The sequence below is a fragment of the Orbicella faveolata genome, unplaced genomic scaffold, assembly GCF_042242905.1.
Source record: "Orbicella faveolata isolate gen_17 unplaced genomic scaffold, um_ofav_v1 contig_48, whole genome shotgun sequence".
NCBI classification, from domain to species: Eukaryota; Metazoa; Cnidaria; class Anthozoa; order Scleractinia; family Merulinidae; genus Orbicella; species Orbicella faveolata.
Genome location: NW_028301578.1, coordinates 10,912,501 through 10,931,965, shown reverse-complemented (window position 1 = coordinate 10,931,965; position 19,465 = coordinate 10,912,501). Strand labels below are relative to the sequence as shown.

General features: G+C 40.2%; 1 protein-coding gene across 1 annotated transcript in view; it reads left to right on the top strand.

The window, feature by feature from the left end:
* Positions 1-14: 14 nt before the first annotated feature.
* LOC149096503 (uncharacterized) overlaps positions 15-19,465 on the top strand; it is a 26,415-nt gene continuing 6,964 nt past the window's right edge. Inside the window, exons 1-7 of the mRNA XM_089280748.1 lie at positions 15-1,154; positions 3,563-3,967; positions 6,249-6,653; positions 8,976-9,380; positions 13,144-13,542; positions 15,642-16,022; positions 16,706-16,891. Of these exons, the coding sequence (XP_089136874.1) occupies positions 1,049-1,154; positions 3,563-3,967; positions 6,249-6,653; positions 8,976-9,380; positions 13,144-13,542; positions 15,642-16,022; positions 16,706-16,891 (2,287 nt within the window). The 5' untranslated portion in view covers positions 15-1,048. The remainder of the gene's footprint in view (positions 1,155-3,562; positions 3,968-6,248; positions 6,654-8,975; positions 9,381-13,143; positions 13,543-15,641; positions 16,023-16,705; positions 16,892-19,465) is intronic.

The window sequence follows — 19,465 nt, the reverse complement described above, 5'->3', positions numbered from 1 at the left end:
CACAAGTAAGGGAAGATGCGAACCACAATGCTGTTATCGTAATTGGTACCATGGCAATTCAAGACCAGGACTGAAGTTGATCGAGTGTCCGTCTAATCCTCTGGTGATGACAATAAGGGAGTCTATGAGGTTTGACCGGTAACTGAGAATTGTTAACACTCTTAACCGTCAGCTGGGAAATGACTCGATTTCTAGCTGACAGGTCAGATCTAAAATCTGCAAAAATTTACCGATAGCTGAGAAATCACCGAAACTTTAACTGATAACTGATTTTCCAGCATCCCATCCAGACCCTCAGAAAATGATTGCAGTGAAAACCCGCGTGTAACAACCTATGTTTTTTTTTAACTCTGGCAAAATAGGTTTTTTTTATTTTGGGGAAATCATTGGCACTGTAGGCTAATTAAGTTTTTTATTTGTGTCTTACTTTCTGTGAAGGAGATATAGTTTTTAATTACCAGAGAAATAGTAAACTTGGGTTTGGCCCTTAAATATATAGAGTTTATTCACAAGTGTATTACGATAAGCGTAAAACAAGTGATTACAAAATGTATATGTAATGTTGTCTCTATAACAACAGTTCATAATTTAACTGTAACCCACATATAAGAACCTGCTCGATCTCGCTTGGCTAAACAGGTTCTTATATTTTTGGGTATTAAAATCATAGTGGGAAATTTCTGCCCAGAGGTTTTTGAGGCGCTTAGTTTTTACGCGAGGGTTAGCACAGTATCATTTCTAACTGAAAACACTGAAAGGACATCTGAATGGGAATGTTGCGAATGAATGCTAGCTGTCTACTATACTACTACAGCAACTTTATTTGCAGGTATTTTCAGACGTTTGCAGAGGCACCGTCGTTTCAGCACTGAATGACGTGGCTTGCATGATGTTTAGTCAACCTCTATGACCTAAGTCACGGTACAGTCGTTCTAAAAATACCTTTCCCTCCACTTCTCCCTATTCTTCTCTCATAGCCTACACTTGATCTATAAGTCTTCGGACTTCATCCCAGTTTACATTACACAGTAAACATTCCAAAGCAACGATGGGAGCATACGGAAGAGTTCGTTTTGTGCTGCTATGCACAGTTTATATTTTAAAGCTGTCCAGTTATGACAATATCGTAATGGCTTCTACAGTATCTCCCTCAGGTAAGCTGGATTTGGTGGTTCTCTTAACCAATATCGAGAGGGAACAGTGATGTGTATTCCTGTTCGTATCATGTCATATCAATTTGATTTTCATACCTTCTACTCTCTGCAGTCTCACCTTATAATCCCTACCCGACTTCGAAACAGACTGCACACTGCCTATGTGCTATGATAGAACAGCACTTTGTTTAACGACAGAACATTTCCTAAACATGGGGGATGAAAGCGGGATATGGATGGACCTTTCTCCAGTGTTTTGAATGGCAGAGTCAAGTCACGAAAGGCGCATCCGTGAGAATTTTGGATTAAATTTTTCAAATTCATCTCTCGTAATCCTTCTTAATATTCCCAAACTCGGAAATATTCATCAAGTACGAATTGGTGATTCCTAGCATTTTGCGAAATCGAATATTTATGCCTGAGAGATACTGATTTTTTTGGTCGCTTGGGAGTGGGAAATGATGTTAGTAATGTAAAACTACTGATATTTCATACCCTTTTTAATAGCAAACCATTGTTGTAAACCGCTTTAATCCTATTGTGGGACTGCTATCCCATAGCAGTTTAACATCTCTTCTCTCTGCTAAGGAAGCCGGCGAACAGATTTCCGACCGGCTGTTGTTTAACAACGGCTTAAACAACAGCCGGAAATCTGTTCGGGTTCGTAGATTGACTAAGTGTTGAATCAGCGACAACAATGGCTCTCTAATGGCTATTCCGACAGTGCATTGTTAATAGAAGGAAATGTTTATAGAGCCCAGGCAAAGGAACAAACAGACATGACAAGATTTATGTTGGAAGGTCCACGACTGTGCATAATCTTATGCTTTGTTTTCATGAACCGAAACGTTTCTGTTGGTTAGTTGGGATCCCAATCGGAAGTAAACCAAGCCAAAAAAGCGACCAAAAACTTATCACTTGTCGGGTTCCATAACCATTCCCTCACCGGCTATTATTAACTTTGAGGAAAGTTTATGAGAAAAGAAATAATTAAAAAAAATTACCAGACACCTTTTGACAGCTTCAATCAAGTAAGGTCATTCCAAGACCTCTGGAGTCATTCCAAGTAATGAATGAGTTGCCAGTAATCAGATCCCCGTGTTTGCGCGAAGAACTCTGGAATCGTTAGGGGGCAAACATTGCTAGTCGCTAGAAGGAAATGTATGGCGAAAAGTTGTTTCGAGGTACAAGAAAACGATTTTTGAGAGATATCAACGCTTTTTCGCCGTCGTTTTTATCGCGAATGGATTTGGGCAATGTTGATATGTGGAATATGTAAGTTTTTGTTTGAATAACCGTGAAATATGTGACAAAATCTACCGATAAACTCCGTTGCTTGCGTGAGGTTTATTGTGAAATTTACATCGCGTAATGGTCTGAAAGTATTACAAAATTAATTAGGTATAAATCGAGAGGAAATAACCCAGTAAAGCCTTTTAAATTGTGTACAAGCTACTTTTGGCTTATTTGAAAGCTCAATCATACAAATAATACTGAAAATAAGCCCAGTGGCGATCATTGTACCGTCTGGGGTTGATTTAATGACACATGAGTCCGCGCGACTCATGCTGTGTGGCTACTGTGTTGCTCAAAGCCTTTGTTTTGCTTTTACAAGCACGTATTTCAGTAATTTTCTTTCTCTATAACAGATCAAGGGTGGCTCCTTGAATACATCTCTGAGTATTTGTATTTAAAAGTGCCATTTGTGCGTGATTATGCTTTCCAAAGTTTGGTATTGACGGTTGAGTGAAATTGCCCGACACAAAGGATAGTATTTCCTTCTGCAAACTTGAAAAATTTGCCTCACACAAAATCATGCGCATCATTTTCGTTTTGGGGCAACATGCTCATGAGAAGGGTGAAATATCTATTTAACATTTTACATTCTTTTCACGTAATTTATATGACATTCTCAACGAACGAAACGTAATAATACTGGAGTTCATTGCCTGCCAGATTTCTTTCGATAAAGTCAGGATTCAAGCCAAGAGTGTATCGTGTTGTAGAGAGGCTCGATCCGATACCGGCGCAACATTTATAAGTTAATTTGTATATTTATTTCGGCAAATTGAATTGTTTTTAAAACATTAAAACGCGCTTGTCAAATTGGATATTGTAAAATTTCCTCATAGTGAGTCACTTAATTCCGATAGCGCCAACCCTGGTCCCAGGCATAATCCGGGAATTTGATGCGAGGTTGGCTCTGTAAACTGAGTGTAAAAATTACAAAAATCTGAGTGAAGCAGACCGTACTCAACGAAACGTATTGAACAATGCCAGCAATTCAAGATGAGCGTTTTTGTCATTTTCACTCATGACTCATTTTGTCCTAGTTATTTGTCACTACTGTTCGTTAAGAAATGCAGTTTTGTCGTTACTGTAGTCAACTGATGTGTCCTTACTTACAGTGGATGGGTGTAACAATTACACAATCCTGAGTGAAGCAGACCGCGCTCAAGGACAAATAGTGATCACCACCAGCAGTTATAGATGCGATAGGCATGACCTGGTACCAGGTTGGTATCGTTTCCAGGGAGCTGCCGGAGATCAGATGGCGGACAAATGTGTTCCCACGAATTACTGCGGTACTCAGCATCCAGGATGGCTCAGTGGCACACACCCGACAGTCACTGAAGGTGTGGTCACTCGTAAAGTCTGTTATGATTCCTGGGATTATCACTGGTACGGGTCAACCAACTGCTGTTGCTGGAGTAACAATATAAGAGTCAAGAACTGTGGAGCTTTCTTCGTGTATGAGTTACAAAAGCCGCCTTCTTGCGATCTTCGTTACTGTGGTAACGCTAGTAGCGCAGGTAATTTGCCTTGTTTGCTTTATTGAGTGTGTCCGTCAACAATCAATCATGAAGTAATAATCATCATCAATCATCAAACAAAGTTTAAAAACATTCTCCAGAGGTAGTTCATTGCCATCTTAACTTTTCGAGTGTAAGGTGGCTCTGAACGCTTGTGGATGACAATATGGTATTACGTAACACGTGTGTCTAGAGAAACTTCCATGTTCCGCAATTTTTAGCATGTTTGTAGAAATATCAGAATCATTTCTGTCCTCTAGTTCTTTATCATTAACAACCAACATATATCTTCCTTCATTATTACTACGAGAAAAGATAATTTTCCCTTTTTATTCACTCTCTCAACCCCAGCAGCGGTTTCCGTAACAATTTGGCGCAAAACTTAGCTTTCTTGTAAGAAAGTGAAAAGCCTTTTTGTTCTACGCTGTCAATTGTCGTTGCATTGAGACAATAATGACCAAAATGCAAATTAATAAACTCCGACGCCAAGAAACACACTAGAAAAACTAGCTGGGTTAAATTCAAATCCCTAGAGCTTAGCGTGTTTGCTTTAGAGATTCGAGAAAGTCTGCGTGCAAACATGGCGGCCTATCAGGCCGACGTTCATCTCCGGTTTATGAGACTACAATTATTCATAGATCTTTTTTAAAATAAGAATACTTGTGGGAACACACAGCAACAATCAATGATTTTGTAAAACTGAGTTTATTAATCGACCGGTTTCGTCTGCTGTTGAGATTTCGTAAAGATCAAACTGCAACTGAGATACAAAGATGGAACTTATTTTATACTAAATATTGGCAGCACAAAGTACGCTCCTACATGTTCTCCGTGTTTCTATCGAGTTATAGAAACACTCGTGAAAGTTTGGGAGAACTCGAAAAAGCTGTGGAAACACTGCGGCCCGTGTTTCCACAACAATTCTCGTTCTGGAGTTTTTCCCCCAAACTTCCACTCGTGTTTCTATAACTGGATAGAAACACGGTACATGTTTTCTATTTCTTAAATCGATGAATGGTTACAGCTACCTTAAGTTTAGCCGGTTACGTAATACTGTCGACTAGTTTTCACCGGAAAAAGAGAAATTTTGAGTTGTCTATTCGATGAATGGACAATTTTATTCGCAGTTCCACTAACCTAACCAACCACGCTTGCCTCAACAGGTCGCTTGAAAAAATTTATGACTGATGGTATTGATCAACCCGCTAACTAATAGCCAATAAACATTGATTCCAGTACACACTACTCGGGAGAGTACGCACGGTACGGTACGAAGCACGTCTCATTACAATATAGCCGAAGCTCAGAAAATGTAAAGCGTACAGAACCTCTCTATTTCTTAACACACGCAAAAGAAAAACTGCGAGCGAAGGCAGTGCGAGGCAATTATTTCATTCAATACTTATTACATAGTTATTCAATTAAAACACCTCATTGTAAACATTGATTGTGGAGAATAAATAAATAATCAAGAAAAATTCTAGTGACACTAGGATGAGGCTTTGCCTTATAATAAATTCTGAGATTCATTTTTTTTTTGACGTCGGTTACCGTTCACGTGACTGTGATGCACGCGTATTATTATTCTTCTTTGTAGAGAAGTGAGAATTTAGTGGCTAAACAAGAAGTCTAAGTTAAAAAGGATATAATTTTTTTCTACGTACAGTAAACTTAGAAAATTTGCTTCATGCAAAATAATGCGCATCATTTTCACTTTGGGGAACATGCTAATCAGAAGAGTGAAATACCAATCTAATATTTTATACTCTTTTCAAGAAATTTATTTGACATGCTCAATGAACGAAATTTAATTTTACTGGAGTTCAATGCCTGCGAGATTTCTTTCCATCAAGTTAGGATTCAAGCCAAGAGTGATCGTTTTGTAGAGAGGCTCGATCCTATACGGGCGAGGCATTTTTAAGTACAGTTACTTATTTGGGAGGAAGGGCAAATTCAAATCATTTTAAAGCACTATAACGCATTATGTTCAAATCCATGGTGTGTCACTTTATTCCAAGAGCGTTAATCCCTGCTCCGGGCATAGTCCGAGACTTTGATGCAAGGCTGGCTCTGTAAACTGGATGTAAAAACCAGACAGTTCTGAGTGAAGCAGACAGTGTTCAAAAAAACAGAGGTATTGAACGATGTCAACGATCCAAGATCATCGCTTTTGTCATTTTCACTCATGACTCATTTTGTTTCAGTTATTTGTCACTACAGTTCAGTTAACAAATGCAGTTTTCTCGTTTACTGTAGTCAACTGATGTATCCTTATTTACAGTAGATGGATGTAAAAATTACACAGTCCTGAGTGAAGCAGACCGCGCCCAAGGACAAATAGTGATCACCACCAGCAGTTATAGATGCGATAGGCATGACCTGGTACCAGGTTGGTATCGTTTCCAGGGAGCTGCCGGAAATCAGATGGCGGACAAATGTGTTCCCACGAATTACTGCGGTACTCAACATCCAGGTTGGCTTAATGACACACACCCGACAGTCGCTGAAGGTGTGGTCACTCGTAAAGTCTGTTATGATTCCTGGGATTATCACTGGTACGGGTCAACCAGCTGCTGTTACTGGAGTAACCATATTAGAGTCAGGAACTGTGGAGCTTTCTTCGTGTATGAGTTACAAAAGCCGCCTTCTTGCTATTTTCGTTACTGTGGTAACGCCAGTAGCGCAGGTAATTTGCCTTGTTTACTTTTTGAGTGTGTCCGTCATCAATCAATCATGAAGCAATCATCATCATCGATCATCAAGCAAACTTTAAAAACATTCTCCAGCGGTAGTTCAGCGCTATCTTAACTTTTCGAGTGTAAGGTGGCTCTGAACGCGTGCGGATGACAATAAAGCTGTACCTTATTAATCTGATCACAACTCTTATTGGTATTACGTAACATGTGTGTCTAGAGAAACTTCCATGTTACGCAATTCTTAGCGTATTTGTAGAAACATCAGAATCATTTCTATTCTCTAGTTCTTTATCATGAACAACCAACATATATCTGCCATCATTATTACTACGAAAAAAGATACTTTTCCTTTTTTTTTCGCTCTCTCAACCCCAACAGCGGTTTCCGTAACAATTTGGCGCCAAACTTAGCTCTCTCGTAAGAAAGCGAAAATCGTTTCTGTTCCACGCTATCAATTATCGTTGCATTTAGATAATAATGACCAAATGTAAATTAATAAACTCCGACGCCGAAAAACACACTAGAATAACTAGCTGGGTTAAATTCAAATTCCTAGAGCTTGGCGTGTTTGCTTTAGAGATTCGAGAAAGTCTGCGTGCAAACATGGCGGCCTATCAGGCCGACGTTCATCTCCGGTTTATTAGACTAATATTATATATAGATATTTTTTCAAAATAAGAATACTTGTGGGCAGCACGCAGCAACAACTAATCATTTTGTAAAGCTGAGTTTATTAATCGACCAGTTTCGTCTGCTGTTGAGATTTCGTCAGGATCAAACTACAACTGAGATACAAAGATGGAACTTATTTTATACTAAATATTGGCAGTACAAAGTACGCTCCTACATGTTCTCCGTGTTTCTGTCGGGTTATAGAAACACTCGTGAAAGTTTGGGAGAACTCGAGAAAGATGTGGAAACACTGCGGCTTGTGTTCCCACAACATTTCTCGTTCTACGCTCTTTCTCCCAAACTTCCACTCGTGTTTCTATAACTCGATAGAAACGCGGTACATGTTTTCTATTTCTTAAATCGATGAATGGTTAAAACTACCTTAAGTTTAGCCGGTTACCTAATACTGTCGACTAGTTTTCACCAGAAAAAGAGAAATTTTGAGTTGTCTATTCGATGAATGGATGATTTTACTCGCAATTCCACTAACCTAACCAACCACGCTTGCCTCTACCGGTCGCTTGAAAAAATTTATGACTGATGGCATTGATCAACACGCAACTGATAGCCAATAAACATAAATTCCAGTACACACTACTCGCGAGAGTACGCACGGTACGGTACGAAGCACGTCTCATTACAATATAGCCGTAGCTCCGAAAATGTAAAGCGTGCAGAACCTCTCTATTTCTCAACACACGCGAAAGAAAACCTGCGAGCGAAGGCAGTGCGAGGCAATCATTTCATTCAATACTTATTACATAGTTACTCAATTAAAACACCTCATTGTAAACATTGACCGGGGAGAATAAATAAATAATCAAAAAAAAATTCTACTGATACTAGGATGAGGCTTTGCCTCATAATAAATTTTGAGATTCATTTTTTTTTTTGACGTCGGTTACCGTTCACGTGACCGTGATGCACGCGTATTATTATTCTTCTTTGTAGAGAAGTGAGAATTTAGTGGCTAAACAAGAAGTCTAAGTTAAAAAGGATACATTTTTTTTTTTACGTACAGTAAACTTAGAAAATTTGCTTCATGCAAAATAATGCGCATCATTTTCACTTTGGGGTACATGCTAATGAGAAGAATGAAATAGCAATCTAATATTTTTTACTCTTTTCAAGAAATTTATTTGACATGCTCAATGAACGAAATTTAATTTTACTGGAGTTCAATGCCTGCGAGATTTCTTTCGATCAAGTTTGGATTCAAGCCAAGAGTGGATCGTTTTGTAGAGAGGCTCGATCCTATACGTACGGGCGAGACATTTATAAGTACACTTACTTATTTGGGAGAGAGGGCAAATTCAAATTATTTTAAAGCATTATAACGCATTATGTTCAAATCTATGGTGTGTCACCTAATTCCAAGAGCGTTAATCCCTTCTCCGGGCATAGTCCGAGATTTTGATGCAAGGCTGGCTCTGTAAACTGGGTGTAAAAACCAGACAGTTCTGAGTGAAGCAGACAGTGTTCAAAAAACAAAGGTATTGAACGATGTCAACGATCCAAGATCATCGCTTTTGTCATTTTCACTCATGACTCATTTTGATTTAGTTTTTTGTTACTACGGTTCAGTTAAGAAATGCAGTTTTGTCGTTTACTGTAGTCAACTGATGTGTCCTTATATACAGTAGATGGATGTAAAAATTACACAGTCCTGAGTGAAGCAGACCGCGCCCAAGGACAAATAGTGATCACCACCAGCAGTTATAGATGCGATAGGCATGACCTGGTACCAGGTTGGTATCGTTTCCAGGGAGCTGCCGGAGATCAGATGGCGGACAAATGTGTTCCCACGAATTACTGCGGTACTCAACATCCAGGTTGGCTTAATGACACACACCCGACAGTCGCTGAAGGTGTGGTCACTCGTAAAGTCTGTTATGATAACTGGAATTATCACTGGTACGGGTCAACCAGCTGCTGTTACTGGAGTAACCATATTAGAGTCAGGAACTGTGGAGCTTTCTTCGTGTATGAGTTACAAAAGCCGCCTTCTTGCTATTTTCGTTACTGTGGTAACGCCAGTAGCGCAGGTAATTTGCCTTGTTTACTTTTTGAGTGTGTCCGTCATCAATCAATCATGAAGCAATCATCATCATCGATCATCAAGCAAACTTTAAAAACATTCTCCAGCGGTAGTTCAGTGCCATCTTAACTTTTCGAGTGTAAGGTGGGTCTGAACGCCTGCGTATGACAATAAAGCTGTATCTTATTAATCTGATCACAACTCGTATTGGTATTACGTAACATGTGTGTGTAGAGAAACTTCCATGTTACGCAGTTCTTAGCGTATTTGTAGAAATATTAGAATCATTTCTATCCTCTACTTCTTTATCATGAACAACCAACATATATCTGCCTTCATTATTACTACGAAAAAAGGTGCTTTTCCCTTTTTATTCACTCTTTCAACCCTAGCAGCGGTTTCCGTAACAATTTGGCGCAAAACTTAGCTTTCTTGTAAGAAAGCGAAAAGCGTTTCTGTTCCACGCTCTCAATTGTCGTTGCATTGAGACAATAATGACTGAATCCAAATTAATAAACTCCGACACCGAAAACACACACTAGAATAACTAGCTGGTTTAAATTCAAATCCCTAGAACTTAGTGTGTTTGCTTTAGAGATTCGGGAAAGTCTTCTTGCAAACTTGGTGACCCATGAGGCCGACGTTCATCTCCGGTTTATTATATTACAATTATTAGAGATCTTTTTTTTTAATTAGAATACTTGTGGGCAGCACGCAGCAACAACTAATCATTTTGTAAAACTGAGTTTATTACTCGACCGGTTTCGTCTGCTCTTGAGATTTCATTAGGATCAAACTACAACTGAGATACAAAGATGGAACTCATTTTATACTAAATATTGGCGGTACAAAGTACGCTCCTACATGTTCTCCGTGTTTCTGTCGAGTTATAGAAACACTCGTGAAAGTTTGGGAGAACTCGAAAAAGCTGTGGAAACACTGCGGCTTGTGTTCCCACAACATTTCTCGTTCTGCACTTTTTTCCCCAAACTTCCACTCGTGTTTCTATAACTCAATAGAAAAACGGTACATTTTTTCTATTTCTTAAATTGATGAATGGTTACAACTACCTTAAGTTTAGCCGGTTACGTAATACTGTCGACTAGTTTTCACCGGAAAAAGAGAAATTTTGAGTTGGCTATTCGATGAATGGATGATTTCATTCGCAGTTCCACTAACCTAACCAGTCACCGTTGCCTCCACCAGTCGCTTGAAAAAATTTATGACTGATGGCATTGATCAACACGCCATCTGAATAGCCAATAAACTTTACTTCCAGTACACACTACTCGCGAGAGTACGCACGGTACGGTACGAAGCACGTCTCATCACATTATAGCCGAAGCTCAGAAAATGTAAAGCGTACAGAACCTCTCTATTTCTCAACACACGCGAAAGAAAACCTGCGAGCGAAGCCACCGCGAGGCAATTATTTCATTCAATACTTATTACATAGTTACTCAATTAAAACACCTCATTGTAAACATTGACCGGGGAGAATAAATAAATAATCAAAAAACTTCTAGTGATACTAGGATGGGGCTTTGCCTCATAATAAATTCTGAGATTCATTTTTTTTTTGACGTCGGTTACCGTTCATGTGACCGTTATGTACACGTATTATTATTCTTCTTTGGAGAGAAGTGAGAATTTAGTGGCTAAACAAGAAGGCTAAGTTGAAAAGAATACAATTTTTTTTACATACAGTAAACTTAGAAAATTTGCTTCATGCAAAATAATGCGCATCATTTTCACTTTGGGGGAACATGCTAATGAGAAGAGTGAAATATCAATCTAATAGTTTATACTCTTTTCAAGAAATTTATTTGACATCCTCAATGAACGAAATTTAACTTTACTCGAGTTCAATGCCTGCGAGATTTCTTTTGATCAAGTTAGGATTCAAGCCAAGAGTGGATCGTTTTGTAGAGAGGCTCGATCCTATACGGGCGAGACATTTATAAGTACACTTACTTATTTGGGAGAGAGGGCAAATTCAAATTATTTTAAAGCATTATAACGCATTATGTTCAAATCCATGGTGTGTCACTTAATTCCAAGAGCGTCAATCCCTGCTCCGGGCATAGTCCGAGACTTTGATACAAGGCTGGCTCTGTAAACTGGGTGTAAAAACCACAAAGTTCTGAGTGAAGCAGACAGTGTTGAAAAAAAAGGTATTGAACAATGTCAACAATCCAAGATGATCGCTTTTGTCATTTTCACTCATGACTCATTTTATTTTAGTTATTTTTTCACTACCGTTCAGTTAAGAAATGCAGTTTTGTCGTTTACTGTAGTCAACTGATGTATCCTTTTTTACAGTAGATGGATGTAAAAATTACACAATCCTGAGTGAAGCAGACCGCGCTCAAGGACAAATAGTGATCACCACCAGCAGTTATAGATGCGATAGAGATGACCTGGTACCAGGTTGGTATCGTTTCCAGGGAGCTGCCGGAGATCAGATGGCGGACAAATGTGTTCCCACGAATTACTGCGGTACTCAACATCCAGGTTGGCTTCATGACACACACCCGACAGTCGCTGAAGGTGTGGTCACTCGTAAAGTCTGTTATCATTACTGGGATTATAACCGGTTAAAGTCGAGCAACTGCTGTTACTTGAGTAACAATATAAGAGTCAGGAACTGTGGAGCTTTCTTCGTGTATGAGTTACAAATGCCGCCTCGTTGCGATCTTCGTTACTGTGGTAACGCCAGTAGCGAAGGTAAGTTGCCTTGTTTGCTTTTGAAAGTGTGTCAGTCAACCATCAGTCATGAAGCAATCATCATCATCAATCATCAAACAAACTATAAAAGCATTCTCCAGAGGTGGTTGAGTGCCACCGTAAGTTTTCGAATGTAGGCTGGCTCTGAACGCCTCTGGATGACAACAAAGCTGTATCTTATCAATCTGATTGGTTGTGCGTCTAGAGAAACTTCCATGTTACACAATTCTTACCGTATTTGTAGAAATATCAGAATCTTTTCTATCCTCTAGTTCTTTATCATGAACAACCAACATATATCTGCCTTCACTATTATTACTACGAAACACGGTACTTTTCCCTTGTTATTTACTCTCTCAGCCCCATCAGCGATTTCCATGACAATTTGGCGCAAAACTTAACTTTCTTGTAAGAAAGCGAAAAGCGTTTCTGTTCCACGCTTTCAATAGGCCATATTCGTACTCTCGGTATTGGACTGGAACTAGCTTGGGATGAAGGCTAATGCAGGGGAATATAATTAGAAAGAGGTTAAATTATCATTTGCATTGAAAAAGATTCTCTGCGTTAGCCTCAGTTGCAAGCTAGTTCCAGTCCAATACCGAGAATACAAATATGGTCTATTGTCGTTGTAATGAGACAATAATGACCAAAATGCAAATTAATAAACTCCGACACCGAAAAACACACTAGAATAACTAGCCGGTTAAATTGAAATCCTTAGGGCTTAGCATGTTTGCCTTAGAGATTCGAGAAAGTCTGCGTGCAAACATGTTGGCCCATCAGGCCGACGTTCATCTCCGGTTTTTCAGACTACAATTATTTATAGATCTCCACTCCCCCTGGATGGAAAGCTAGTTTACCACAAGTGACTCCTCCAGCATTTAATCGCCACACCCTTTTATCAGGATATCTTTTTTAACTCTCCTGCGTGCCGTACATTTATTACTTGTACCTCACTCGGTTTTGTTATTTGTCACTACTGTTCAGTTAAGAAAGGCTGTTTTGTCGCTTACTGTAGCCAACTGATGTGTCCTTGCTTACAGTGGATGGATGTAGAAATTTCACACTCCTGAGTGAAACAGACCGCGCTCAAGGACAGAGAGTGATCAACAGCAATTATAGATGCGATAGGAATGACCTGGTACCAGGTTGGTATCGTTTCCAAGGAGCTGCCGGAGATCGGATGGCGGACAAATGTGTTCCCGAAAATCACTGCGGTATTACTGCTTCAGGTTGGCTTACTGGCACACACCCGACAGTCGCTGAAGGTGTGGTCACTCGTAGAGTCTGTTATCACAATTATTATTATTACTGGTATTGGTCAAACAAGTGCTGTTACTGGAGTAAAAATATAAGAGTCAGGAACTGTGGAGGCTTCTTCGTCTATGAGTTACAAAAGCCGCCTTATTGCAGTTTTCGTTATTGTGGTAACGGCAGCGCAGGTAAGTTGCCTTGTTTGCTTCTTTGATTTTGTCACTCAACAATCAGTCATCAAGCAATCGTCATCGTCAATCATCAAACAAGGTTTAAAACATTCTATTGAGGTGGTTCAGTGGAATCTTAACTTTTCGAATTTAGGTGACTCTGAAGCCCTCCGAATGACAATAAGGCTGTATCTTATCAATCTGAGCATAATTCTTATCGGTAGTACGTAAAATATGCGTTTACAGAAGCTTCCATGTTACGCAATTCTTACCGTATTAGTAAAAATATTACAACCCTTCTTATCGTCTAGTTCGTTATCATTAACATCCAACATTTCTATTGGAGAGCAGGGATGGCGCAGTGGTGAGAGCGCTGGCCTAGCTACCCTGGTTCGATTCCAGCCCGGTGCCATTTGTGGGCTGAGTTTGTTGTTTGTTCTCGACTTGCTCCGATGGTTTTTCTCTGCGTTCTTCGGTTTTCCTCTTTCCATGAAAACGAACATCTCCAAATTCCAATTCGAAGAGGACAGAGGACCCGCATGAAAACCAGCAAGGTTGATGTGGCTTCCTCTCTAAATATCTGCTTAATTATTTCTTCGAAATACGGTATTTTTCTCTTGTCATTCTGTCAGTAAAAGGTACCAAGTGTACTCTCTCAACCCCAACAGCGGACAACTTACGTACTCTCTAGTGTCTCTGTCTCTGTGCATTGTCATTCAGAGTGAGACAAAAATTAGGGAGCCTAAGCAATGACGATGGCGACCCGGAGGACAACGCCTATTAAAAAGTGAATCTATATTTTACCCTGGAATTTCGCAATTGTTTAGATCTGTTCAGTGCCCCTATTACTGGCAGAAGTTGCTCAAACTAAATATGTAATGGCAGAGTTCAATGCCATTAATAATACAAAAAATTAGTCGCCGTCTTTCGCGTCCTCTAAAATAAACTGAACTTAGACCTTTCACGTTGCTGTTTTCTGGAGGACGGCTGAGACGTGCACAGCCATTGTTCTGCTTATTAAGCCTTTTGTTTGGTAGCGTTCTCGTTCTCGTTGCCGTCGTGGTTTGCTAAAGGTCGCTAAAATAGCCAAATGCAAATAATTATATTCCAGCCACGTGGGGAAGTCGACATCACACTTGTTTGTACAGCGAGCAAAAAAAAAACCTTGCATTTAACTGGAATTCTTTTTTTCCTCTTAGACCGAATTTATATAGTCTCGGGTACCCAAGATAACCCTCCCCCGAGTCACCCTGGCTGAGGTAGCTTTTGGCTCATTTCTTTGCAAAATTCAACCAAGCGTTTGCATTAGGATCGCAACACCGTCCCAGGGGGAGAGACAACTCGGGTGAGCGAGTTGTCTCGCCTCAGAGGTTAAAGTAACCCTGGCAATCGGGACAACTTTTCTTCAAATTAATGCTTTTGCTTGTTTAACCGGGAAAACTCTCGGCGCAGCGAGTGTCACGTAATACCTAGATTTAGGATTTAAAATAGAAATTCGTATCAAAGAAGTGAAATTCAACTCGGCAAAACCAACTGTGATCGAATGACCGAGGGAAACGCAAAGAAAGAGGGATATTTGCCAACTTCATTATTCAAGAGCGGTTATGAATAATAATGCAGGGTCAAATTTGACTCGACCTACAGGGACTACGTTTTCAGATATCAACGCTCGATAAAGTTTCCTCAGGGGGGGGGGGGGGGCTTGTGTTGGGTACCCGAGACCATATAAATGGGGTCTCAAAAGGTACCTTAATTAAAAAACAACGGAATAGCTAGTCGGGAGTAATTCAAATCCCTAGAGCTTAGCGTGTTTGCTTCAGAGATTGGCGAAAGTATGTGTGCAAACATGGTGGCCCATGAGGCCGACGTTTATCTTCGGTTTCTCAGACTACAATTATTTATAGATCTCCACTCCCCCCTGGATGGAAAGCTAGTTCACCGTTCACTGTCCATGTTTAATCACCATACCCATTCATCCGGATATTTTTTTAAAACTCTCCTGCGTGCTGTGCATTTATCACTCGTGACTCACTCGGTTTTGGTATTTGTTAAAACTCTTTAGTTACCAAATGCAGTTTTGTCGTTACTGTAGCCAACTGATGTGTCCTTAATTACAGTGGATGGATGTAACAATTACACAGTCCTGAGTGAAGCAGACCGCGCTCAAGGACACATAGTGATCAACGCCAGCAATTATAGATGCGATCGCTATGACCTGGTACCAGGTTGGTATCGTTTCCAAGGAGCTGCTGGAGATCGGATGGCGGAAAAATGTGTGCCCGAACGTCACTGCGGTACTCGCTATCCAGGTTGGCTTTCTGGTGCACATCCTACAGTCGCTGAAGGTGTGGTTACTCGAAGCGTCTGTTTTTCCTTGTCAAACATCTGCTGTTACTTGTATCAAAATATCAGAATAAACAACTGTGGTGCGTATTTCGTGTACGAGTTACTGGGGACGTATTACTGCCCAGCTCGGCATTGCGGTAATGGAATCGCAGGTAAGTTTCTCAGGATGTTTTTCACGTTGTTCAGGATGTTTTTAGTGTTGCGGAGCAGGTTAAATTGATCGTTAAATTAATTGTATTCTTTTTCAGAAAAGGTGACGGTCAAAACTGACCGCTTAACCCACTAAACTCCTGAGCCCCAGGGGAGAGGGGGGGGGGGTAAATATAAACGGGCAGAGACTCAAGAATTTACACCACACTTATCTAAACCATCAACAAACTTAGTGGCATTTCCCAATTTCTTTAAATGTGATCGTGAAATATACCTTGATGGATATCAACATTGGCTTTCTGCTCTGTACACCGCAATTATAAGCGATACAAAAATTCTTAATGGACCATTTCCAAGTTTCTTTTTGCCTCTTTTTCAAAACGAGTCTTCGTGCAAAACCTCTCATCTGAAAATCAATTTTGCATTTTCATGAAAATTTGCGCATGAACGGTTTCGGACGTCGATACGTTTTGACGCTGAGGTAGAAGGCAACTCGTAAATGCCTTATTCAAATCCCTAAGTGACACGACATGGATACGCAGCAGTAGCGAAAAGAAGTAACAATTGCTTTCTTCAACGGAGCGATTTTTTTTGGACACTTTACCAAATGCACAGTTGCTTTTAGTCACGGCAGGGTCAACTGTTCTTTTAAATTATCTCTGCATTTTTTTTTTTCGCACTGCAGTGTACACTTGTCCAGCGCTGACTGTACCAACAAATGGAATAAAATTTGGCTGCCCAGAGAATGCAACAATGTACAATGATACAGTCTGTCAGTTCTCGTGTAATGATGGCTATATAGGGTCTGGTTCTCAAGCAAGGAGATGTCAACATGATGGAACTTGGAGTGGACAAGATTTTACTTGCCAAAGTAGGTATCACATGAGTTTGCCACTAAATACTTTGATGATGACAATTTCATGCCGTCGACAATCAGAGAATTGAAAGCCACTATTAAAATTTAAAATTCGGGTAGAAGTTAACGGTAATAATGCATAATAACGCATCAACTACTATGTGCGAACAAGGTGGGATGTCCGTCTATGAGAAATAAAAGTATAAGGACACTGTTTATTATTCGATGCAGTTTTTTCATTCCTCCTTTTGGCCGATGGCCCACCACGCGACCTGCAGATAACCGCCTGCAGTTAAAGTGCCACTGAAACGAAATTTTCGTATGTGAGATTTTTGCTTAATAATAAAGTTTCAACCTTACTTGGAAACGCTGCACACTTTTTTTCGCATACGGTAAGCGAAAACTGCTTTTTTAGCCGTTGAAGTTGACTGGTTAAGCCCAAAATTGGCGGCCATCTTGGCGCGGCCAAAACAGCCTAGTGACGTCACTGGTTGTATTGCTCTCATGCCGCGCTGAAAATTTAGAGTGATCATAGGAGAAGAGAATACTGTTCGAAGCCCCCCAAAAAGTCGTCTTAAGGACATCTCAGGGCTGTAAAGCAGATAATAACAGTAGCCTTAGACATGAAGAGGTGGAGAGTCGATCCTGAAGCTTTTCAGTCTATTTAATTGGATATTTTATGTAAGCAAGCAAACGAGTGGGAGTTCTTACTCTTAGATCGCAAAATGATCGGGACTCTTAGTGAAATGGCCAGCACTCAATTAAACAATATCTACACTCATAAAGTAAAAAAGACATGAAAACAAGAGAAAGCGGCTTTTGAAAATATTATCCGGAGTGCTGCTGCACGAATCGTAGCAACAACGTTTCGAGTTTTCGAGTCGCCTCGCTTCGAGGAAACCGGACGCTCTGTGAGTTTCACCGCGGACGAGATTGTGCCACAGTGACCTTTAGTCTAGTTGTATCTGCTACATCCTGCAAGTTATCACAGCAGCAACAATTTAAGAAACCCTCTTCTTTTATATGAGGGAGCGAATATAAACTATAAAGGTAAACTTAGCTGCCATGACCCTACAGTTATATGTTTTCAGGAAACGAGAGAAAGCGTGACAATGTCGGCGGCGAAAGGTCATATGTGCAAATTAGTTCAAATTCTGTTTAATAAACCTTCGAAAGGAGTGTAAACTAGTGACGTTTAACGAATTGCTTTGAACTTGAACACTATTAAATGAAGATCATAGACACAAGTATGTGCTAAAGAACTCCAAGTTATCCATCGGCCGTGAAATATTACAATTTGGAGATACGTGTAAAAGAGAAGCGAAATTCCCGCTTTGTTTACACTGATACGTATGCGGCGATAAAGCAAACCCTGCTGCGGATCACAATTTTCAAAGATAGATTTTGTCTACCACAAGAACTCTCACTTATTAGTATCATAAAAAGATGCTCTCTGTGTGCAAAGAAGTACTCGACTCAAAGCTTGTGGACCGTTAATAACTTCATGATTGTGCGGATGGCTGATGCGCTTACGGCTTTTAATGCAGCAAAGTTGCCGAGGATATATTCGAACCTTGTTAATAGACCTTAGATAAACGTGAGAATCCAAATTTCAGAACCAGGCTGAAAACAGACGACGAAATATCGTGTTTAGGCTTCAGGACGTGATACAAAAGTTGCCACACTCGTCTTCGAAATCTCCAATCGAGTACTCAAGATGTTCGAAAAGTAGACTGAGCTGTTCTAATCTGTAGCATTCATTTTGGTGAATCTACATTCTTTGGCGCCCTCCAACGTTTATGATGTGTATTTCCTGTCAAGGCTGGACTGAAATTACAAGGTAGGAAACTAGTAACTATCGACAATATGAAGAATAAACTTAAATAAATTAAGTGAAAACAAGAGAGAATCTTAAGCGCTTCTTGCGTGAATACAACCAGTGACGTCACAAGGTCCTTAAACTCGGTTCCAGAGCCCGGACACAGTTTTTTCTCCAAAAAGTCGATTTCAGCAGCTAAAAAGAACACTTTCCGTTAGGATTTGACAGAAATAAAGTTCACCATTATTTTAAGCACGTTTGAAACTATAAATTGGGCTAAAAAAAGAGAGTACGAAAATTTCGTTTCAGTGGCACTTTAATAGCGGAGCTCCAGCGCCCCAGCCCCATACTCATATAGGAAAGTAAAGGAAACCCTTGAGTTGATTTTCTCATGGTTATCATGGCTAGCGGTATTGCTCGTGGGCGCGTACGCAGGACGGCGACGGCGACGACGACGGAGTCGCGCAACATGGCGGCCATACTCCAAATAGTAGGTTGACAGAGAAATGCAGCCTTGGTTTACCGTGTACTTCTTTGATATTGGACATCCAAGTTATGATCAATTGACACCTGTCAAAACAGGGTATCCGCTGACCAGTATCACGTGACCACATCGCGGGCTCAAGTTTACAGCTCATCGAGGTCAATTGTTTTTTAAAGTTGACCGCTGACCAAGTGCTGGTTTTCGATTGGATCGCGGGCTCATCCTAGGTTAACTTGTTGAAAACAGGAAAGGGTTGTTCGGAAGCCGGTTAACGCTAACCCAGGAT